The sequence below is a fragment of the Periplaneta americana genome, chromosome 6 (assembly GCF_040183065.1).
Source record: "Periplaneta americana isolate PAMFEO1 chromosome 6, P.americana_PAMFEO1_priV1, whole genome shotgun sequence".
NCBI classification, from domain to species: Eukaryota; Metazoa; Arthropoda; class Insecta; order Blattodea; family Blattidae; genus Periplaneta; species Periplaneta americana.
In genome coordinates, this window is record NC_091122.1 from 102,017,339 (window position 1) to 102,037,882 (window position 20,544).

Consider the following 20,544-nt stretch of genomic DNA (forward strand, 5'->3'; position numbering starts at 1 on the left):
TATTCCTCAACTGAATGGATCCTGCTAATAGGTGGCAGAAGTACATTCTAAGACTGTATTGTGTATGTGCTCACTTAGATTTTATTATTTATTAAGTGTCCCCATAATAAATATAATAAACAGTGAAGTTACTTTAACATGTGATAACCATTAAAAAGTTACTACGAAACAGTCATGAACATAATCATACAATGTTTCTAACACGTAATGCACAGATTAACTCAATGAATATTAGTAATATGTAAAGTGTTAAATTAAGCGCCTTTATTATGGACAAAGAAAACTGGACCTACCACTTCACTGTTCAAGTATAGGCTACCCAGGAGAACACAAGCCATCAGTTGAGAAACACTGTCCTAAGGTAAGCAAATAGACCTGATATATTGTTAATATATTATTTTTCACTGTTCATTGGGTGGAAGCAAGGGATGGAGCATGATATCAAACATATTTTTAGCACATAAAGAAAAAGGACCCCAAACAAAATGAAAATTTTTATAGTTGGTAACATTAAGGAGTGCACATAATCTAAAATTATTCTAACAGATTGCTTGACTATGAACAAGTGGCCAGGGAAACATAGGAACATGCTAAGGGTGATCTATCTGGAAATCGCTCTTAGACATAAAATTTATAACTACTTACCCCTGAAAAAACGACGAAGCCCACAAAATACATATCTTATAAAGGGCCAGCAGCAACCCTTCGTTCTTCTTTTCTCATCTTCTTCTGCTGGTAGATGTTCCAATGAAGGTGCTGGCATGGGATCTACCATTGGGGCTCGCATGACATCTGGCATGGCTGCTAACATGGGAGCTGACATGGCACCAGGGACGGGATCTGGCATGGCATCTAACATGGGAACTGGCATGGCATTTAACATGGGGTCTGGCATGGCATTTAACATGGGGGCTGGCATGGCAGCTTGCAAGGCATCTAACATGGGTGGTGGCATGGCAGCTAGCATGGTAGCTGGTACGGAATCTGGCATGGCAGCAGGGACGGGATCTGCCATAGTAGCTAGCATGGGAACTGACATGGCAGCTGGCATAGGATCTAACATGGGATCTGCCATGAGATTTTGCTTACCAGCTCCTATGAAAGCTAGCATGGCAGCTGGCATAGGATCTAACATGGGATCTGGCATGAGATTATGCTTGCCAGCTTCAATGGCAGCTAGCATGGCAGCTGGCATAGGATATAACATGCGATCTGGCATGAGATCTTGCTTGCCAGCTTTTATGGCAGCTAGTATGGCAGCTGGCATAGGATCTAACATAAGATCTGTCATGAGATCTTGCTTGCCAGCTTCTATGACAGCTAGACGACGAAGCCTACAAGATACATATCTTATAAAGGGCCAACAGCAACCCTTCGTTCTTCTTTCCTCATCTTCTTCTGCTGGTAGATGTTCTAAGGAAGGTACCAGCATGGGACCTACCATGGGGGCTCGCATGAGATCAGGCATGGCTGCTAACATGGGAACTGATATGGCAGCAGGGACGGGATCTGGCATGCCATCTAACATGGGAACTGGCATGGCAGCTAGCATGGGGTCTGGCATGGCATTTAACATGGGGGCTGGCATGGCAGCTGGCATGGGATCTAACATGGGTGGTGGCATGGCAGCTAGCATGGTAGCTGGTACAGGATCTAGCATGGCAGCTGGTACGGGATCTGGCATGGCAGCAGGGACGGGATCTGCCATGGTACCTAGCATGGGAACTGGCACGGCAGCTAGGATGGCAGCTGGCATAGGATCTAACATGGGATCTGGCATGAGATTTTGCTTGCCAGCTTCTATGAAAGCTAGCATTGTAGCTGGCATAGGATCTAACATGGGATCTGGGATGAGATCTTGCTTGCCAGCTTCATTGGCAGCTGGCATAGGATATAACATGCGATCTGGCATGAGATCTTGCTTGCCAGCTTTTATGGCAGTTAGTATGGCAGCTGGCATAGGATCTAACATGGGATCTGGCATGACATCTTGCTTGCCAGCTTCTATGGCAGCTAGACGACGAAGCCTACAAGATACATATCTTACAAAGGGCCAGCAGCAACCCTTCGTTCTTCTTTCCTCATCTTCTTCTGCTGGTAGATGTTCCAATGAAGGTGCTGGCATGGGATCTACCATGGGGGCTCGCATGAGATCTGGCATGGCTGCTAACATGGTAGCTGACATGGCAGCAGGGACGGGATCTCGCATGGCATCTAGCATGGGGCCTGGCATGGCATTTAACATGGGGCCGGCATGGCAGCTAGCATGGGATATAACATGGGTGGTGGCATGGCAGTTAGCATGGTAGCTGGTACGGGATCTAGCATGGCAGCTGGTACGGGATCTGGCATTGCAGCAGGGACGGGATCTGCCATGGTAGCTAGCATGCCAGATGGCATTGGATCTAACATGGGATCTGCCATGAGAATTTGCTTGCCAGCTTCTATGAAAGCTAGCATGGTAGCTGGCATAGGATCTAACATGGGATCTGGCATGAGATTATGCTTACCAGCTTCAATGGCAGCTATCATGGCAGCTGGCATAGGATATAACATGCGATCTGGCATGAGATCTTGCTTGCCAGCTTTTATGGCAGCTAGTATGGCAATTGGCATAGGATCTAACGTAAGATCTGTCATGAGATCTTGCTTGCCAGCTTCTATGGCAGCTAGACGACGAAGCCTACAAGATACATATCTTATAAAGGGCCAACAGCAACCCTTCGTTCTTCTTTTCTCATCTTCTTCTGCTGGTAGATGTTCCAAGGAAGGTACCAGCATGGGACCTACCATGGGGGCTCGCATGAGATCAGGCATGGCTGCTAACATGGGAGCTGACATGGCAGCAGGGACGGGATCTGGCATGGCATCTAACATGGGAACTGGCATGGCAGCTAGCATGGGATCTGGCATGGCATTTAACATGGGGGCTGGCATGAGATTTTGCTTGCCAGCTTCTATGGCACCTGGCATAGGATCTAACATGGGATCTGGTATGAGATCTTGCTTGCCAGTTTCTATGGCAGCTGGCATAGGTTGTAACATGGGATCTGGCATGAGGTTTTGCTTGCCAGCCTCTATGGCAGCTACCATGGCAGCTAGCATAGGATCTAAGATGGGATCTGGCATGAGATCATGCCTGCCAGCTTCTATGGCAGCTGGCATAGGATCTAACATGAAATCTGGCATGAGATTTTGGTTCCTGGCTTCTATGGCAGCTGGCATGGGCTGTAGCTGGAAATCTGGCGCTAGCATGCAAAGTGGGATCTCATCTGCAAGAAAGAAAATAAACTTGGTGGTCAAGCATGCGTCATTGCATTCACTGGCTTTCAGTGAATGGCATATTAATAGGGCGAGGATTCGTATGGAACTGCATATTTTTACTGTCTATTTGCAAGTTATAGAAAATTGTTTTATACATGTTTTGAATGGATGTAATAACGAATATTCAAAATTAATTGTACATATTTTCGCATATTTCAGGCTTTCTCGTATATAATGGACTACTTAGCATGTAATGTAGCATATTTTCAGTATTTTGTGGCATAAAGCCCCAAATTAGCATATTTTGTAAAGACAATAATATTCAGGATTTATTGTTTGTCAGCACATAATAATTTTCCCTTAACTGTACTCGATGGCGGGAAATTCCTTTCATATGCAGTATGGGTGTGGGAAAACCAAAACAACCACACCATACTTTTGTTCCATTTTGCTACTGCTCAACAAGAAGCATTCCTAAACACCTCTACCTACCTGACTTCATCTTCATCTTCATCTTCATCATCATCATCTATACAAGTATTAGGCCATGTGGACTATTACAATCTCATAATAAAGAGAAATTTTCTCCCCAACTCTTTTTCGGACGTCCCAGAGATCTTTTCCCCTGGGGTTGATAGTGAAGCATAGCTTTTGGAATTATATGGGATCTCGTACATTGCAAATGGCTCATCCAGTTGATATTTCTATATGAAATAGAATGATTCCAGACCGAGTTCTTCCATTACGTCGTATTTGCGTTTATGGTCACATTTTGTATATTATGCTCTTCTTCACATAAATCTCATGCTTTCATCCATCCACCTTAATGTCCATGCCTCACTACCATAACAGAGTACAAGGTTTGTTAAAGACGTATTCTAGTGCTTTTCTGTATCAGGGAAGGTTTCATTATCCTGTTTATTATTTCCATAGTTTTGGTGTATTTTACAATTTTGCTTATTATAGACTATCCAAAACATTATCAAATATTAATTTGTAGACAAGATAATATAAAATCATTAACTAATTCTAAAATTTTGCCATCCAAACATATTTTACTAGGGACAGGGTATTTTCACCAGAAGGGCATAACTTTGTTTTTTTTTTTCCTGTATTTATTTCCATGTTATATTTTTTGCAATGATGTTTAAATGATGTACAAAGTATTGTAAATAATTTTCTGCAGATGATATTAAAAGTAGGTTATCTGTAAATATCAATGAACCTATTTTTAAAATTGTTTATCTGGAACTGATCATGTCGCATTTGTCTCAATTCCTGAAGATTATTTCGTTCATGTGCATTATAAACAGAAGGAGGGAGAGACTGCAATCCCATTTTACTCCTGTGTTAATTTCGAGCCATTCTGAGGTCCACTGGTCAATGATTTTGTTAAATAAAAATTTCGGGTGTTTCTTATATATTGCCATCTGCTGATTCCAAAAATGAAGTCAGAAATTTTCCATCACCCACCATTTTTTTTAAATTTTGAAAATAATTTTTTTCCCATTTATTAGCATTTGTGGTATATGACATGCTGATTAGAAGGAGTATTTTACATTTATATTTCATTCCATTGTGTCAACAATTGACTTATTGTTGGTGATTGTTGTCTGTGAATTCACGAATAACAACAATGGCATTTCCCTCAGAAAGCTGTGATTATAAGGTAAAGTTCCCAGATGAATAGACGCTTTCTTTAAAGAAAGAAGTTAATCCTGTGCTGTCTTCCGTTGTCAATTGAATTGTGATAGAAATGTATATATCGTACCTAATAGTGCATTATAAAGTGTTTAGTGTATAAGAAACATGTCTCGAAAATGTCTTAATGATAGAAACAATTTCTGTTACATGTGTGGTGAGCTCATTTTAAAAGCGGAGAGGTGAAATTTTACTCCTTTAGTTAGAAGAGCTTATGACTGTTATTTTAACAACAAAATAGACCAGAACAAGACATGGGCCCCGGAAATCTGCTGTGTCAAATGTGTAACACTATTAACTGGCCGTCATATGCCTTTTGCAGTCCCTATGATATGGCGCGAACCTAAGGATCATTTGACAGACTGCTACTTCTGCTTGACAAAAATATCTGGAATAAATTCTAAGTCCAGGCACACTGTTAAATATCCATCTTTAGATTCAGCAATTCGACTAGTGTTTCATGGGCCAGGACTTCCCATACTAACTCCAACAGATGACATAACATTGACTGAAGTAATTCAAAGTGTTCCTGATGTTCAGAATGAATTACAGAAAGATCCAGATTTTGTGGAAGATGATACTATATGAACCTCTCTTTTTAACACAGAAGGATTTAAATGATTTGGTTCGGGATCTTGATTTAAGTAAAAGCAAGGCAGAATTACTCACCTCAAGATTGAAAGGTTGGAAGCTGCTGCAAGGTGACACCAAAGTAAATTTATTCCACCAATGCCAAAAGGAATTTGAGCATTTGTTTCCTAAAGAGAGGACCTAGTTTTCTGCATTGATGTTGAGAATTTGTTCGAGTCACTGGGTGTTGAGCATAAACCTGAGGATTGACATTTGTTCATAAACTCCTCGAAAGCAAGTTTTAAAGGAGTATTACTACATAATGGAAACAAATATCCATCCATTCCTTTAGCCCATGTAGTTGGTATGAAGCAAAATAGATGAGAATATGAAGCTCTTACAGTCTACTATCAAGTATGACCATTTTTCTTGGCAGATATCTGGGGATTTGAAAGTAATAGCTATCTTATTTGGGTTACAGCTTGGCTATACTAAATTTTGTTGCTTTTTGTGCAAGTGGAATAGCAGAGATAAAAATAATCATTACATAAAAAAGAACTGTCCAAACAGGGAGTCACTTTATCAAGAACAAGAAAATGTTCTTCACCAACCACTTGTAAGTTCTGAAAAAATCTTATTGTCTCCACTGCATATCAAACTAGACTTAATTAAGAATTTTGTGAAAGCAATGGCTTGTGATGGCAGTGCATTTATCTTTCTGAAAAATAAGTTCCCAAGAATCAGTGAAGCTAAATTAAAAGAAGGAATATTTGTTGGCCCTCAAATAAGGGAAATGATGAAAGATACGCAATTTGAAAACCAGTTAAATATACAAGAAGCAGTGCATGGGTGTCTTTCAAAAAAGTTGTCACAAACTTTCTAGGAAACTTCAGGTCTGAGAACTACAGAGAACTTGTCAGTGAGATCAATGAGAACTACAAGATCATGGGATGTAATATGTCTTTAAAAATACACTTTCTCCACTCCCATCTCGATTTCTTCCCTGAAAACCTAGGGGCTGTGAGCAACGAACACGGGGAGCGTTTCCACCAGGACATCGCAGAAATGGAAAGGTGCTACCAGGGTAAATGGTGTCCAAATATGTTGGCAGACTACAGTTGGACACTGAAGAGAGATGTTCCTCAACCGAAGTACAGCCGAAAATCTACTTCACATACATTTTAGGTCAGCAAATAAATGTAAATTCAGCTAAGATATCATAATACTATAATCAGAGCATTTAGAATAGAAAGTGTGGTAGCTCGACAATGGTCTAATGGGACTTTTAAACCCCCTAGTGTCGCCACGGCAACTGAGCGAAACATTGGCGTGGCGATCATTCTAAGATTGCAGTTTTCTTCTTAGTACTGTGGACAGAGCAGGTAGAACTCGTTCTGCTATGGAATTAAGGAGATATTTCTTGTGGTGTTTGGGTGATTTTAATTGTGCCGTTTATGTGAGCAAGTAGTAATAAGCCTAATTGTTTTGTTCTCCATGTAAATCCGATTATTAATCTGTAAGGAAGAGATGAATCCTTTATCCATCCAAAGACTAGACTATTTTTCAGAAGTGGTGTAGAGCAATTCCACGAAGACAGAAAACTGTATGCTCGTTTTTATATCTGTGATACCCATTTTTCTGCGGTTTTGATTGTAAGAGCCAATAAATTTATTATTGCCGGTAAAGAGGTAGAACTTTCATGCAAGAACTGGCAACCAAAACCATATGCCAACAGTAGCGGCTCGCCGTAAAAAAAATAGGTGAAGTGCTGTTCACATACATAAATGCATAAACAGTTTTACCAATATAATGAGTAGGCCTACTATTCGTAAACTGCGCAATTTTAATAGGTCTAGAACACATGCAAACAGGAAAATTAATTTATTTCAGGACTCATTCAATTTCTTGCATACCAAGTCAATCCTCCTATCTTTTAAAGCAGCAAACTGTCGATGATGTCTACATAAAATGCCTGACTTTAACTGAGGGTGGACAGTATATCTCTATGCAAAGCTATGGGGCTAATGAGGAAAATCTCTCCTGTGATGTAGCATTCTGAGTGAAATTTTTAATCTCTTCAAACAGAAAATATTCTTTCATCGAAAAATTTTTTTAAAGTTATTTTATACAACTTCTCTATTTTCTTAGCACTTTTTAAAACAAAGAACAAATGGAACTGTAGGTCGTCCAGAATTTAAAACATCTTTCTTATCCTCATATTTAAGTCTACAAAACGGCATTTCTAATAACTAATAAAACGTGTCATTTTCGGGATACATATTTCGCACTCATTTATCAATATTTTCTATGTACTGTTATCTAAGTATTTGTATAATAGCACTATAGTGATTAAACATATAATATGCACTATGATGTAGGATTAATAGACTATATACACTTATCACTAATATACTCTAAATACATTAAATAATAAGTTAATATATATGTACACAGTATTAAACTACATGTGTACATTTACGTACGCATTAAACTTTCAAATACAAGAGCTGGAACAAAACTGGCAAGCTCATGGTAAGAAATAATACACGCTGCGGAAAACAACTTTTAAACTTTGCGAATGTATGTTGGGTGTATTTCTGATAACATAGAGCTAGCTAATTTACCACAGCAGGGGTGGCTGCTTCGACACAAGGAATGAGGATAGTATTCTCGAGTCAGGTAGTACATACTCTAAAATTTCGCAGCCCTTAAACAATAGCCCCCGGCCTTGGAGACCAGCTGCAACCCTTCTCTACATTAGATCTGCAAACTGGTTACTACACCTACAACAAGTCTTGACAGTTCTTCGTAACTGAAAGCCTCAGAAATGCTCTTCACTCATATAATCTTTCTTTAGTGCGTGATGTCACGTTACCATGGAAACCAAGTGCTGTATGAGAATGGGAGCCCAAATAATTTCACCTTTACAGTATTGTAAGTTCCAATAGACACCGCTCGGCACTAGTAACAGTTGACATTATTCTATTCAGTGGACGGTTACAGGTACTATTTATACAACTAAACACTATTCATAACGACTGAAAATAAAACTTTTTTTATTTTAGAAATATGGTACCGGTAATAACTAGAATTAATTATTAGTACGAGATAAAATTGTGTTTTACACGTAAATAGGTGAATTTGCACTTCACCTACTTCACCTGAATAACCGCCCCTGTATGCCATAACACATATTTTCCCAAACTTGTCTCGATATCTTAAAAAAAGAAAAGAAGAGAAAATATCCAACAAAGAGGACATCAATTCTTTCTCATAACAATGTACCCTTACCAAATACCATTTGGCTATGACCAATTCCATTGACGCTAAATAATCCAGTAGTTGACACAACATCGTTAAATATCCGAGTAAAAAAGTAATTGGATGTGACACTCGAAAATCAGAAGAACACTTTAGCTAATCTTGTGCTTGTGTGCATTTATGTGCCATTACTCCATACCTGAATGCCCAAAATTATGTCTAGGTACATTGACCGTAATTCCTTCCAGCAAATGAACCCCAGACCAGCATTTCAGCTGTTTAGTGTGAGTTTTTCAAAATCGATACTTTTTTAGAGTCATAAACTGTGATGGTTTCGAGGGAAGTGAAAATACAAAAGAATTCAGAAGGTGAATGAACGACCTTGCAGTTACGCTGAACTCAAGGACTCCCCCTTCTGCCCTGTACAAAGGTTCCTAGCATTACACGATTTTAGAAAATATATTACATGTAATTGTCAATACAAAGAACACGTTTGCCTAAGAAAGAACCCTTGAATTATTTAGAGTGACAATTCAGAGCACTTGTGGGATTGCAGATTTAAATATATTGACAGAAAAAATTTAACAAGGATTCTCTTGAGCGACATTTTGGAATTAGAAAATGATTATCTTGTGATGTTCACCATAGACTTTCTACATCTGAACATTTTTCAATCTATGTGCCGGTTAAAAAATGTGCTGTATTCAAGTGCTAATTATGAACACCTAATTGAATTCAAGCACCTAGCTTCTACTTCATTAAATATACATGTTTAATTATTAATTATTTTATTTTTAATAATAGCACTTTAGTCATAATTAGCGTAAAAGTTATTTCGGTAACAAAAGTACAGTATAATTATTCTACTTTGCATCTAGGCTAAAAAAAAAAAAAAAAAATAATAATAATAATAATAATAATAATAATAATAATAATAATAATAATAATAATGGCTTATTTTAACTGGCAGGGTTAAGGCCATTCGGCCTTCTCTTCCACTCAACCAGTATGATACAAAATTACTACATTGCTATGAACAGAACATAATCTGGTTTACAATTTTATTACATTTGTTTATTAGGTTTCCATATCATAAAAGGTTTCTAATCGAGCATATGAGAAAGTAACAGATCTCATGGAAAAGTCATTAATTTAATATTCTCCAATAAGTAGCATACAACTAGTTAATATAGTGCTACTAAATTGTTTTAATTTTACAAAACACAAAATAACCTAGGTATTTCAAAAGATCAAAGCTTACATTAGTATAGATATAATATCGAAGCTTAATTTATGAGTCTAAATTGCACGTAATATTTCTTGTTTCTCTGAATTATGTATAAACCAGATACAACTGCAACTAATGACTAAATAGTAGATAAAAACTTTTGGTTAAAATAAAGTGTCTCCTTTATTTTATTACAATCTTTCTTATGTATAAAATAACTATAATTTCATGTCAATGCGTACTTTATAATGCCACAAAAATGTTCAGTTTTGCGAAGCTGTACTTTTTTTGCGTATTTCTGGCTGAAGCCAGCACAATATTCCATTTTTCGGTTAATTATTATATTTACTATTCAGGGTTGTGTTATATAACTCACAATTTATTAATGTAGTAATATTACATTTTTAAACAGTAAAATATTGTAACAAAGTATTCTACAATACATTCTTACCTAATGGGTTATTTTTAAAAACCTTTTGCATTCGCTCAAATAGCGATCCTGAAACTGGTAACAGAAAACAGAGCTAGCACCACTCGGCGACCAACCACTGAACTAGAGGAAGTAACGTCACTTTCTCTTCTACCCGTCTGCTATAATGTATAGATACGAAAAATGTTTTTCATGTGATTACTCTAAAACCCTGGGTGATGGAAAAGGTCTGTAAAAAGATTCGAAATCAGCATTAAAAAATCACTTAGAATCACCCATTGTTTTAGCAGACAAAAGTTTAAATTTTGTTGACTAGTGATTAGTTTTAACTGAAATTAAATTTGTCCAGCCTGACCTAAAAATCCCGTAACCACCTTTTCTCTGTTTTACTTATTCACAGTTGGCAATTTTTTTTTTTTTGTGAAGTTTATTTATACGCACTTTAACATCTGTGGTCATATCACATGTGTAGAATCTTTGGCTATATCAGTAGGTCGTGTACTTTTGTTCTGAATCTGTTTTTATTGTCGTGTGTTATAGATGGCTTATGTTCATGTAACTGATTTAGATTTTGTTTTAATGTTTATGATATTGGTGATTAAGGAGATCATGAATCATGGTATGTAAATTTCCAATCCGGCATGTGCCTTCGTGACTGAGGGAAACCAGAAAAAAATCTCAATCAGATTGTCTGACCAAGGGGTTTGAACCCAGGATCTTCCAAATACGAGGCTCAAACACTACCATTTGTGTCAAGTCGCTCGGTTTTTTTTTTATTGCTTATCCATCAGCACATAGAGCTGAAAACCCGGGTTCAAATCCCGGCACCGGACAGAATTTTTCTCCGTTCCATTACTCTTTCATCGTATGATGACGCAGAATATCTGCATGGAAATATCATATGTATTTCGGTACATTAAAATAATGTATACCTATCTGTTACATCAAGTTAATTTAACATGTTCAGCATATCACTGCCACTTCTAGCAACGCCATATTGCATCTTTGGTTCAGGGAAAATACAATATGTCATTGCAGAAAGTGGCAGGATTGAGTCTTTCCATAAATGACGAGTACTTTTCGTGGACCAAAAATATAGTATGGCTTTCCTAAGAAGTAGGAGTGATGTACTAAGCATTTACTACTTTCAAAACATAAGTCAATGGAACCAATTTTACTTTTCTCACATATACCTCTACCACCACTAATACAGGCTTGGTTTTAAGAATCGATGCATGTGAGGTGCAAGCTGGCACTTTGTACCATCTTTGCAATGATGTGCGAGGCTTGTGGTTCCTCACACTGAGGATTTAGTAGATCAGTTGCTGAACGCATGTTGTGTTCAATGAATCTCTTTGCCTGTTTGGGAAAGGAAGTTAAGGATGAAGAGGAAATTATCCTGCACACTTTGGTGGAGAAGAGAGTGATATCTTCAGTAGACTGTCAATACTCCAAGTATCTAATTGGTTTATTTTCCTATCTTATTATTCATTTTTATCACAGATTTGTTCCTTGGATCCGCATAATTATCAACTTACATCACTATTGATATAAAACTTTAAAAAATCCTCCCACATAATTAATTTTTGGCAGCCTGAGACAAAAATAGGTACAGTGATTCTAAAAAAAGTTACAAATGAGTTTTTTACACTATTTTCTACACATTTACGACATTTACGGTTCCCTGTCCAACAATATGAAAGAAGAAAATAAGCATGGACTGGAGTGGTCCATGATACTATGGCAAAACTAAAGTTGTTCTGATCTTAGCTCTACATGCTTTGTTTTTGTCTCTTGACAGTCACACTGCTGTTTTAAATTTTAAGTTAATGAAGTGCTATCTAGAGGTCGTTCCACTCTAATAATTTATGTTAATTTTATCAGGTATGAGTAAATGACTATTTCTAATAGTTTGAGATCTTCCTCTATAAACTGGTTCCTTGGGAAGCCAATCTCTAGATTGTCGACAGCAAGATTACCACGTGGATTAGACATGCTCCAATGTGTACAGTTTCATCTCTTGGACAAAGACAAGCCCCTCCTATACAGTTACAGATTGGCCTCCGAATAGATGTGTATGTTAAGAAACTTCCCAAACTATATGATAAATACCTGGATCTAAAAAAAAAAAAGAGCTAGACACCGAGGAAGTGATATAATAAAACAAAACACATTAAAGAGATCTGGACTAGTTGTTTGATACTGCTATGACACATGCAATGAAAGAGATTAGAAATGAGGAGGACCAGATATTTCTTGAAATGCAAAGAGAAGATGTATTTTGAAGTAGCATGGAAGGTGCTGATCTAAAAACAGTTGCAAAAGAAACCAAGAATGAATGAAGAGATCTCGGTACGAAGAAGTGAATTGTGTGTATGTCTAATACCTATCCACTTCACTTGCGTGATTTGGGTTCTGCATACTGCAGATAGATGGCAGGACTGTGACCCATTTTCAAGTTGCACACCACTTCAGCGGGCCACGTTATGTATGATGTGTATCTGTGAAGAGTTATGTCGTGTATTAGAGTGAGTGTATGTGTAAGTGTTTAGGGTGAGTATATGTGTAAGTGGCCGTGTAAGTGTAGTGTAGGAAATGATGAGGACGATGATGAAGGTGAGGAAGAAAGAAGGGGGAAACCCGGTGCCAGCACGTAGCCTACTCCTGTTGAATAGCACCAAGGGGATTGCCAGGCTTAACGTCCCCATCCGACAGACAAATCACTATCAACAGTGACATATACCTTCTTTTCATATGCACTTTGGAGAGATTGGGATTTAACTCAGGTATAGTGGTGCACAATTTAGTGATTAGAAGTTGTGCACCGCCGTCTCTCCTAGTCCCGAGGTAGAAATTTTACATGAAAATTTCTGACCCTGTCGGGAATCGCCAGCTAGTCTGGAGGCACTACCACAGAGCTAACTCGGTGGACATGAAGAAGTGCATTTATATCCAAGAAAGGTACAGCAACCGACCTTCCTTCTACCTCTTCATCATGTTAATCACCTAGTGAATCTGATAGCGAGAATGAATATCGACTGTCTGAATCATTATCTTCATTTTCAACATTATTACCTGCTTCAGTTGTTCCCTGCTCACCACCTAGTGTCCCTAAAAACATATTCGAGTTACCTAAAGTAGTCAGTGTCTTGGATAGAGTCAATCTTCCAGATTGTGCACCAGTATTTGTAGCTGGAGCCATTGCTGAGACACTAGAAAACATTAAAGAGTGGAACAAAGCATCTATTGGTATTCAAAGTCCATATAATGATATCAAGCTTCTTACTCTCCATAAGAAATATCCCAACCAAACTGTAGATAAGAAAGCACAATTATAGGCTATTATGGCACTTTGCCAACATCTTTGGTTTCTCTCTGTGCATCTGGTTGCTTTTTTGATGACCAAGTGACCACAGAGAAAAAGAAAAATCATCAAAATCATCATCATCATTTACTAAACAGGCTTTAAATAATGTGGTCTGTTGCGGACTCAATTCGTTTAACCAGCAAAAAAGGAAAATATAGTGACAAACTTGCAGCCTCCACAGAAACCTGATACTCCTCAATGACTACAGACCATGGCTAAATTGGAAAACCTGAAATTGGAGAATCCTGTAACATTAAGAACCAGTTATTTATTTGAAGATTGAAATAGGAAGAGTCAAATCTCAATCTTTCCTGCACAGACTTCCTAGAGAGTGGTTTTCAAGGAACTTCGTGATTGCTCCTCTTAGACGAAAGTAGTAAATGACACGACAGAACCCACTATCAACCTGTTCCAAAAGTAGAATGAGACATTGACGAAGATGAATTGAAACAGTTTCTTCTATAACTTTTATCCAAACACCGATAAGAGTTTTCTACTCCTTCAAAAGCTGCTCTGACTTTTTTTCTTTTACTATGTTATACATTATAAACTTCTCAGCTCTGGAGCGACTCGTAAATGGTAATATTTTAATGAAATTTGTTGTGCTTGTTTTACACATTAATGCATGATATTAGCCTTGTGGGAATTTGAATTTTTGAAAGTTCGGTTTTTTGGACCACACTACGAAGTCAAGGCACTGGAGGAATTTCTGTTAGCTACTAGCAAACACATGTAATTTTTAAGTGAAGAGTTCTCTTTTAGATCTCTTATGTCAGATTCTAGAATATTGACATAACTAAGTACTTGACTGAGGTTATCGAATGTATTTTGCATGTTTAATCCTACTGTTTCTAGTTGGACTGTAAGAGATTCGGTATCATGGCAGACTTAGTGTTCTCTCAGAAGATAAAATTTTCTTGGTAGGCGATCTATTGCAGACTCCATCCTGTTGTTCTCTTACCAGTGATAGCTTGGTTGAAACATGATGTGAACTGACATGAACTTTTGTACTGTCACCCCTTGACAATCTTTCTGATGATAAACATTTCTTGCATGGAAAGATGAAGGACCCACCTCATGTAAAAGCCTCATACTCAGGATTGCCGAATTTGAGACAATCAAGGTGGAATGCACTTCTGACCGCGCACCTCTTAGCTTTACAAACCACTCACTATTGCTCGTGTAGTGTGATCTCTCACCTCGCATGCATCGGATCTTAAAAAACAAGCCTTTTGAAGACTTGATTGCTGTGTGGATTTAGATTCAAACATGAGCACAGCTTAAATGATATTGACTACTAACGACCCAGCAACCATAAAGCATTCTGAATCGTTAGAGACTGGAATTTTTTGTTGAGTTCAAAGTGCAAAATGTGGGATTTTCAAATGGGAAAATCGGTGCTTTCAATTGAATTTTTCAGTATTTTCACATTGTTCGTTTTCGAGCTTGGAAATTGGTATATTCGTTTTTATAAAGTCTTTACAACACTTTTTCCCAGATATTCGCAAGTTTTCTTTTTGTTTTGCACACTGCAAAAACAAATGGCAATAGAAGTCAGCACAAGAGATTGTTCGTCTTCCTTGCGAAAATTAATTGCCGATGCATGTTTTACCGACTTCAAATCTTTCTCAACAGTATCTCTTCTTTCCCACGAGACCTCACAATTACAAAATTTACACATGACTGTACTTTTGTCTGTGCAATAAAACCCATGCCTTCTGTACTGGAAAGCTCTGACCCTTGGAGCTATTTTATTATTAAGCATTCTTGTAGCCTCACTTGCACGGGAACACAATAATGTTATTTCGCCTATGTGTGACACTATAAACAAATAAAACAAACACACTCAACACTCTCCAAAATAATATGAACTAAAGATGCATTCAGCAGGCTCACAACGCTTACCATGCTTACAATACGATTCTCGCACATCGCTACATATATCAGATATGATGTCAGGAGTGTGTTTAGACCAGGTATTTGAATTAAAACCTTCTAGCTCGTTGACCATTGACTAAAACAGATTCAGTATCGAATGTGCAATACTAGCGACCATAAATATCGACCTTATCTTTGCGACAGCTATCGATTATCGATTGTAGTAAAAAAAATAAAATATTGAAAATTCGCACACATAATTCACTAATTGCTTAAAAAATCGCATTCCCGACTTGATACGGATTTCGCGATGTTTCACAAGTTCAAATCAGGCATAAATGAATTGAAAAATGTATATTTACTGTAATTAGATGTTGAGAAATATTTTTTTCCAAAATTCGAGAAATATTCCATTCCCTATGAATTGTCAATACTTTAAAAGAAGAAAATAATATATTTCATTCAAATGGAATAACAAATTGTAGGAGAGAGGAAAACGAAGTAGGGTAAATCTTGTTAATATTGTGATAAGAGTAATAACGTGATACTGTGTTTGATACCTTATCACAGTTTTACAGAGCGAGAGAAGGACCGATTTTATGCAGAAACTTGTCCATGAACTTGTCCTTAATACATTGTCACAAAAAACAGATTTTTGTCTCGATAAGTAAAATTGTAATAAATTCTCATACCAACTATCACGATATTACTCATATCACGATATTACCAACCTTTACCCTATCTTATTAATGTGCTTAATAATGTATTTTGTAGTTGAAAATCTATTTATTTATTTAAATTATGTTTTTGAATAATGAATTATGGTTCATAATTGTGTATGTGATATTAGCACTCAAAGAGAAAGGGATATTGGTACACGACTGCCAAAGTAATTGCAGATCATTTTCAAGCCTGCAAACATAGTAATATCGACAGGCCAGTTCTAAAGAGAAACAACTAAAAATTTAAAGTTGTGAGAAAAATGAAGGTTAAAGCTTCAACCATACATAAAACATGATTAATTGAATTTTAAGTTAAACGATCTTTTGATTCTTCACAGCAACATAAAGCTTCAAAATGCAGGTTTCTTTAAACTTTGAATTTTGAGTTGTTTCCCTTTCAAGCTGGGCCTCGATTTTGTATTTCTGTTTTGACTGCCTGCACACTTGGATAAGAAACAATAATTTAATAATATGATATGATTATATTTAATGTCAAATTAAAAAACTAGATAATTTCGTGTTAAAATGTTAAATTAATATTCTTCCTTTTATGTCAAGAACCTAATTTGTTTTAACTACAAACATTTAAGAACAGGTTCTATGAACTAAGGCAAATTGAACAAGTGAATCCACTGGATAAATGCCCTATTCCCTACCAGTAAGAATCCAAGTCTCCTGAACTTGTTCACAGAGTATGTGAATATCCAGAGTACCGCAATCCTTTGCGCTGGAAATGCCGACAAATCAGCCATTTTTATTATAGCGCTTGCTATTTGCAATACACATTTGTAAAGGGAATGAATGTAGCCCAAATCAGAATCAAATATTTTTAATTTTAAGGGCCATGGCCTAAATTGAGTTTACTTTAAATGTTCCTATCCCAAGCATGTTGAAATGGAATAACAATAGTGGCCAACTAGTTGATTGCACTACTCTAGGATTCTTCTTGTGCATAGCCGAAAGAGCATCTACTTCAGGATGTAAACAGTTACTGTACCTAAGTACAAAGAGAAATCGAAAAGACGAATCGCCACTCTCTGCAGGTGCCGCAGCTCCTCCAGCCTGACTTCCTCCTCCCACTCGGCATACCGTCTGCTGGATTCCTTGAAGTGGTCGCTGCTCGAGATCTGGGTGGCAGCGTCTAGCATCATTGGCTTTGCCAGCTTGCCAGTTGTATCATGTCGACCTAAAAGGCAGTGTAATTCTGAACTGAAGTCTTCGTAATACACTGATTGCTAACTATGAAGAGAATAAATAGGTACTGTCCAGCTGAATGGTTATGTTTCATCCCTGTTTGTCCCACTCGTTTCTCCTGTCCTCTCTGTAAGGGCTAGTGGCTGAGCTGTTAAGTTCTTCTCTGCAAATATTTGCTGTACGGAATTGGAAGTTTACGTAATATTATACAACTGTTTAAAATAATTTAAAGAAAAGGGCCCCGTTAAGTAAGTAACTGTCATATGATTTCCCCTGTTTTGACGACCGTGTGACATAACCACTTGGATGGACAGTAGCATGACAACATGTACGTCACCAAATTAAACTATTAACAATAAGTGAATCATAAAAGTAAAATCTGAAAAGGAATCAAAAGATGAAGCACGTAGTAATGGCTACTTCTAATATAGGCATAATCTCTAAGAAAAATAAATTCAGAGAACTGAAATAAAGAAGTTTAGACTTTTATTAAAAAATGAAATTAAATCATCCATATTCTCTTATTTACAGATGGCTCCTAAATGTTATGTTTCTGTGAGTACTGACAATTACTAGAGTGCTTTAAGTGAGTGTGTTACATTACAGTTCTCAAATTTCCAACTGAAAAGATAAGTTATATGGCTGGAAGCTACTCATAAACTATAAAATATTTTCACGCCAACAAAGCATTCAGTTGTGTGTATTAAACACTTTGAAGTAAACGATTTGTATCTAGTACATGTTTCTAGAGACAGAGAAGGAAATGTGCAAGAATAGTCCTAAAACAGATGTCTCTTATAACTATTTTCAGGTTTATGGGAACAATTAGATAATCTTAATCCTCAACAAGAATGACCCTGCTAACAAGTGGCAGAAGTACATTCAGAGATTTGAGCAGCAACAAATTAAGTGGTTGCAAATGGACAAAATTAATTCGTTTGATGAACTGTGTAACACAGATACTTTAAAAAAAGATAGCAGGTGGCTCATTAATCTCAATGCAGTGTTTCTGTACTTTTTGTTGGTTAATTTGGAGGGTGTGTCACAAATATATTGATGTATTAAAATATATGAAAATTTATCAGTGCAATTGTGTGTAAATAATCAAAATGATATTCATTGCATCACAGAGTTGGTAAGTGCACACATGAAATTAGAAATGTGGTCTCAATTGGAGAGCATTCTTCTGAAGTATGTAAATTATAATAATTATTACGGTGTAATGATGTTTAGTGTTAACACTGACAGCATGTTGGCCACGTTTGTATGTTTACTTAATTATAATGCTTTATTGGAGGAAGTATTCGAAAGATGCTTGTTATGTTTATTGGAACAAATTTCAAACACATTAAATATAACGCCAAAATACTTATGTGATGTATTATAAGTGCATCTTTGTTGTACAAACAGTCATCTTCCTCCTACAATGTTATTAGAAACTGTCCATTTTATACGCTAATAGAATACTGAAATCTTCTAACAAATGCAGTAAATCAATAATAATGAAGTAATTTTTTTACTTTTTTGAACCCGTATGCTAGTAATCTTTTCTCATGCATTAATTTACTACTCTTTATCAAATGCTATTATTATCTGGCATCTGAATAAAATAAATAAGTGCAAGAACAAGCACAATAAAGACACAACATTTGCTCTATATGGGTTGAGGGAAAACAGTGGAGAAAACCTCAACATTGACATCCCTTAATTTGAGGATCAGACAGCAAGCCTTCAGAAACTGCTATAGAAGCAGCACTTTCTCTATCAATACTGTCTTTACTTGTACAATACAATATGCTAGCTGCGAGCACTGAGGCTGCAGTATTTGTTCTGTTGCATTGAATGGGGGACAATCACGTCACACACATGATCAGAAGTTAAGGTTGTTGCAACCATAAGGCAAATTTCTGCATGACGCAATCTGCAGTAGGTTCTGAAATGTAGACTATGATTACACTGTAAAAAAGGTCCATTCAAAAGAATAGGGCAATAATGCAACAAAAAGTAGAACATTTCCTAAAAACAGTAAAAGACCAAATAATGCAAATAAATGTAAAATAAAAGTAGATTGTATTGGTTCACATTGAAGTGTAAAGAGTTTATATTGTATCCTGCACTATCTCTGATGTATAAGAAAAAATATGATATTTCATCAACTCATCACTTTTTCCCACCTCACTTCTGACATTCCCATCACATCCACTCTGTTTCTTCTCATTGCTTCCTTCATGTTTTCTAACTTACCTGGTAACTGTGGAGTCTTCACATCCTGCGCTGTACTCTTCAATCTCTTTTCTTCTCTTCATTGTATTGCCTCATGATGTGCCCTTCCCCAGTATCCCCCACCCGGACATCCGATTGGGGAGATAGTTTACGTCCGGAATTTTTTACCAGGGACGAACTCATCATGATATGAATGCAAATTATTGGGATATATAAATGCGGTAGCTTCCCATTGCTATCCGCACACCACTCTCTCTTTCGCATCTTGAAAGATCCCAGGGGGCCCCAGCGTGGAGGTGAGGAGAGTGGATTTGACTAATTAGGCCCTCCGGACTTCACCGAAATTTACCACAAGGGTTAAATATCAGTTCCATCAGGGTTTTTGACCCAACCAGAGACTGGGAAATCCCAATTAGTCTTTGCCCCCCTTATTGAGTCTAAAGCATTACAAAGGTTGTCAATGTGAAAAGATAACTAAGATACTTATCGAACATGACACCAAGAAAGTTGATCTTCCAGGATGATTTAAAATTAAAGTTATATCATTGAAATATAGATATGTAAAATTAACATTATTACTAAGAAATAAACATGAAGTTCTGTCTACATTAATAATAAGATTATTAGAACGATATCATTTTTAAATTCACAAATACTGATCATTAATTTTTAGTTTGTGCAATATCTAGATGCAAAACAGGAACAA

General features: G+C 37.0%; 2 protein-coding genes across 2 annotated transcripts in view; both read right to left on the reverse strand.

Annotated features, from left to right (window-relative positions):
- LOC138702259 (uncharacterized) overlaps nucleotides 1-2,243 on the reverse strand; it is a 25,400-nt gene extending 23,157 nt beyond the window's left edge. Inside the window, exon 1 of the mRNA XM_069829843.1 lies at nucleotides 646-2,243. Coding sequence (XP_069685944.1) covers nucleotides 646-2,233 — 1,588 coding nt within the window. The 5' untranslated portion in view covers nucleotides 2,234-2,243. The remainder of the gene's footprint in view (nucleotides 1-645) is intronic.
- On the reverse strand, nucleotides 2,239-20,245 carry LOC138701573 (BCL-6 corepressor-like protein 1). The gene is made up of 3 exons (XM_069828601.1): nucleotides 19,860-20,245; nucleotides 17,419-17,607; nucleotides 2,239-3,272 (listed from the first exon to the last, which is right to left on the reverse strand). The coding sequence occupies exons 2-3, from the start codon at nucleotides 17,570-17,572 to the stop codon at nucleotides 2,239-2,241; spliced, it is 1,188 nt and encodes a 395-aa protein (XP_069684702.1). The 5' UTR covers nucleotides 17,573-17,607; nucleotides 19,860-20,245.
- Nucleotides 20,246-20,544: the final 299 nt, after the last annotated feature.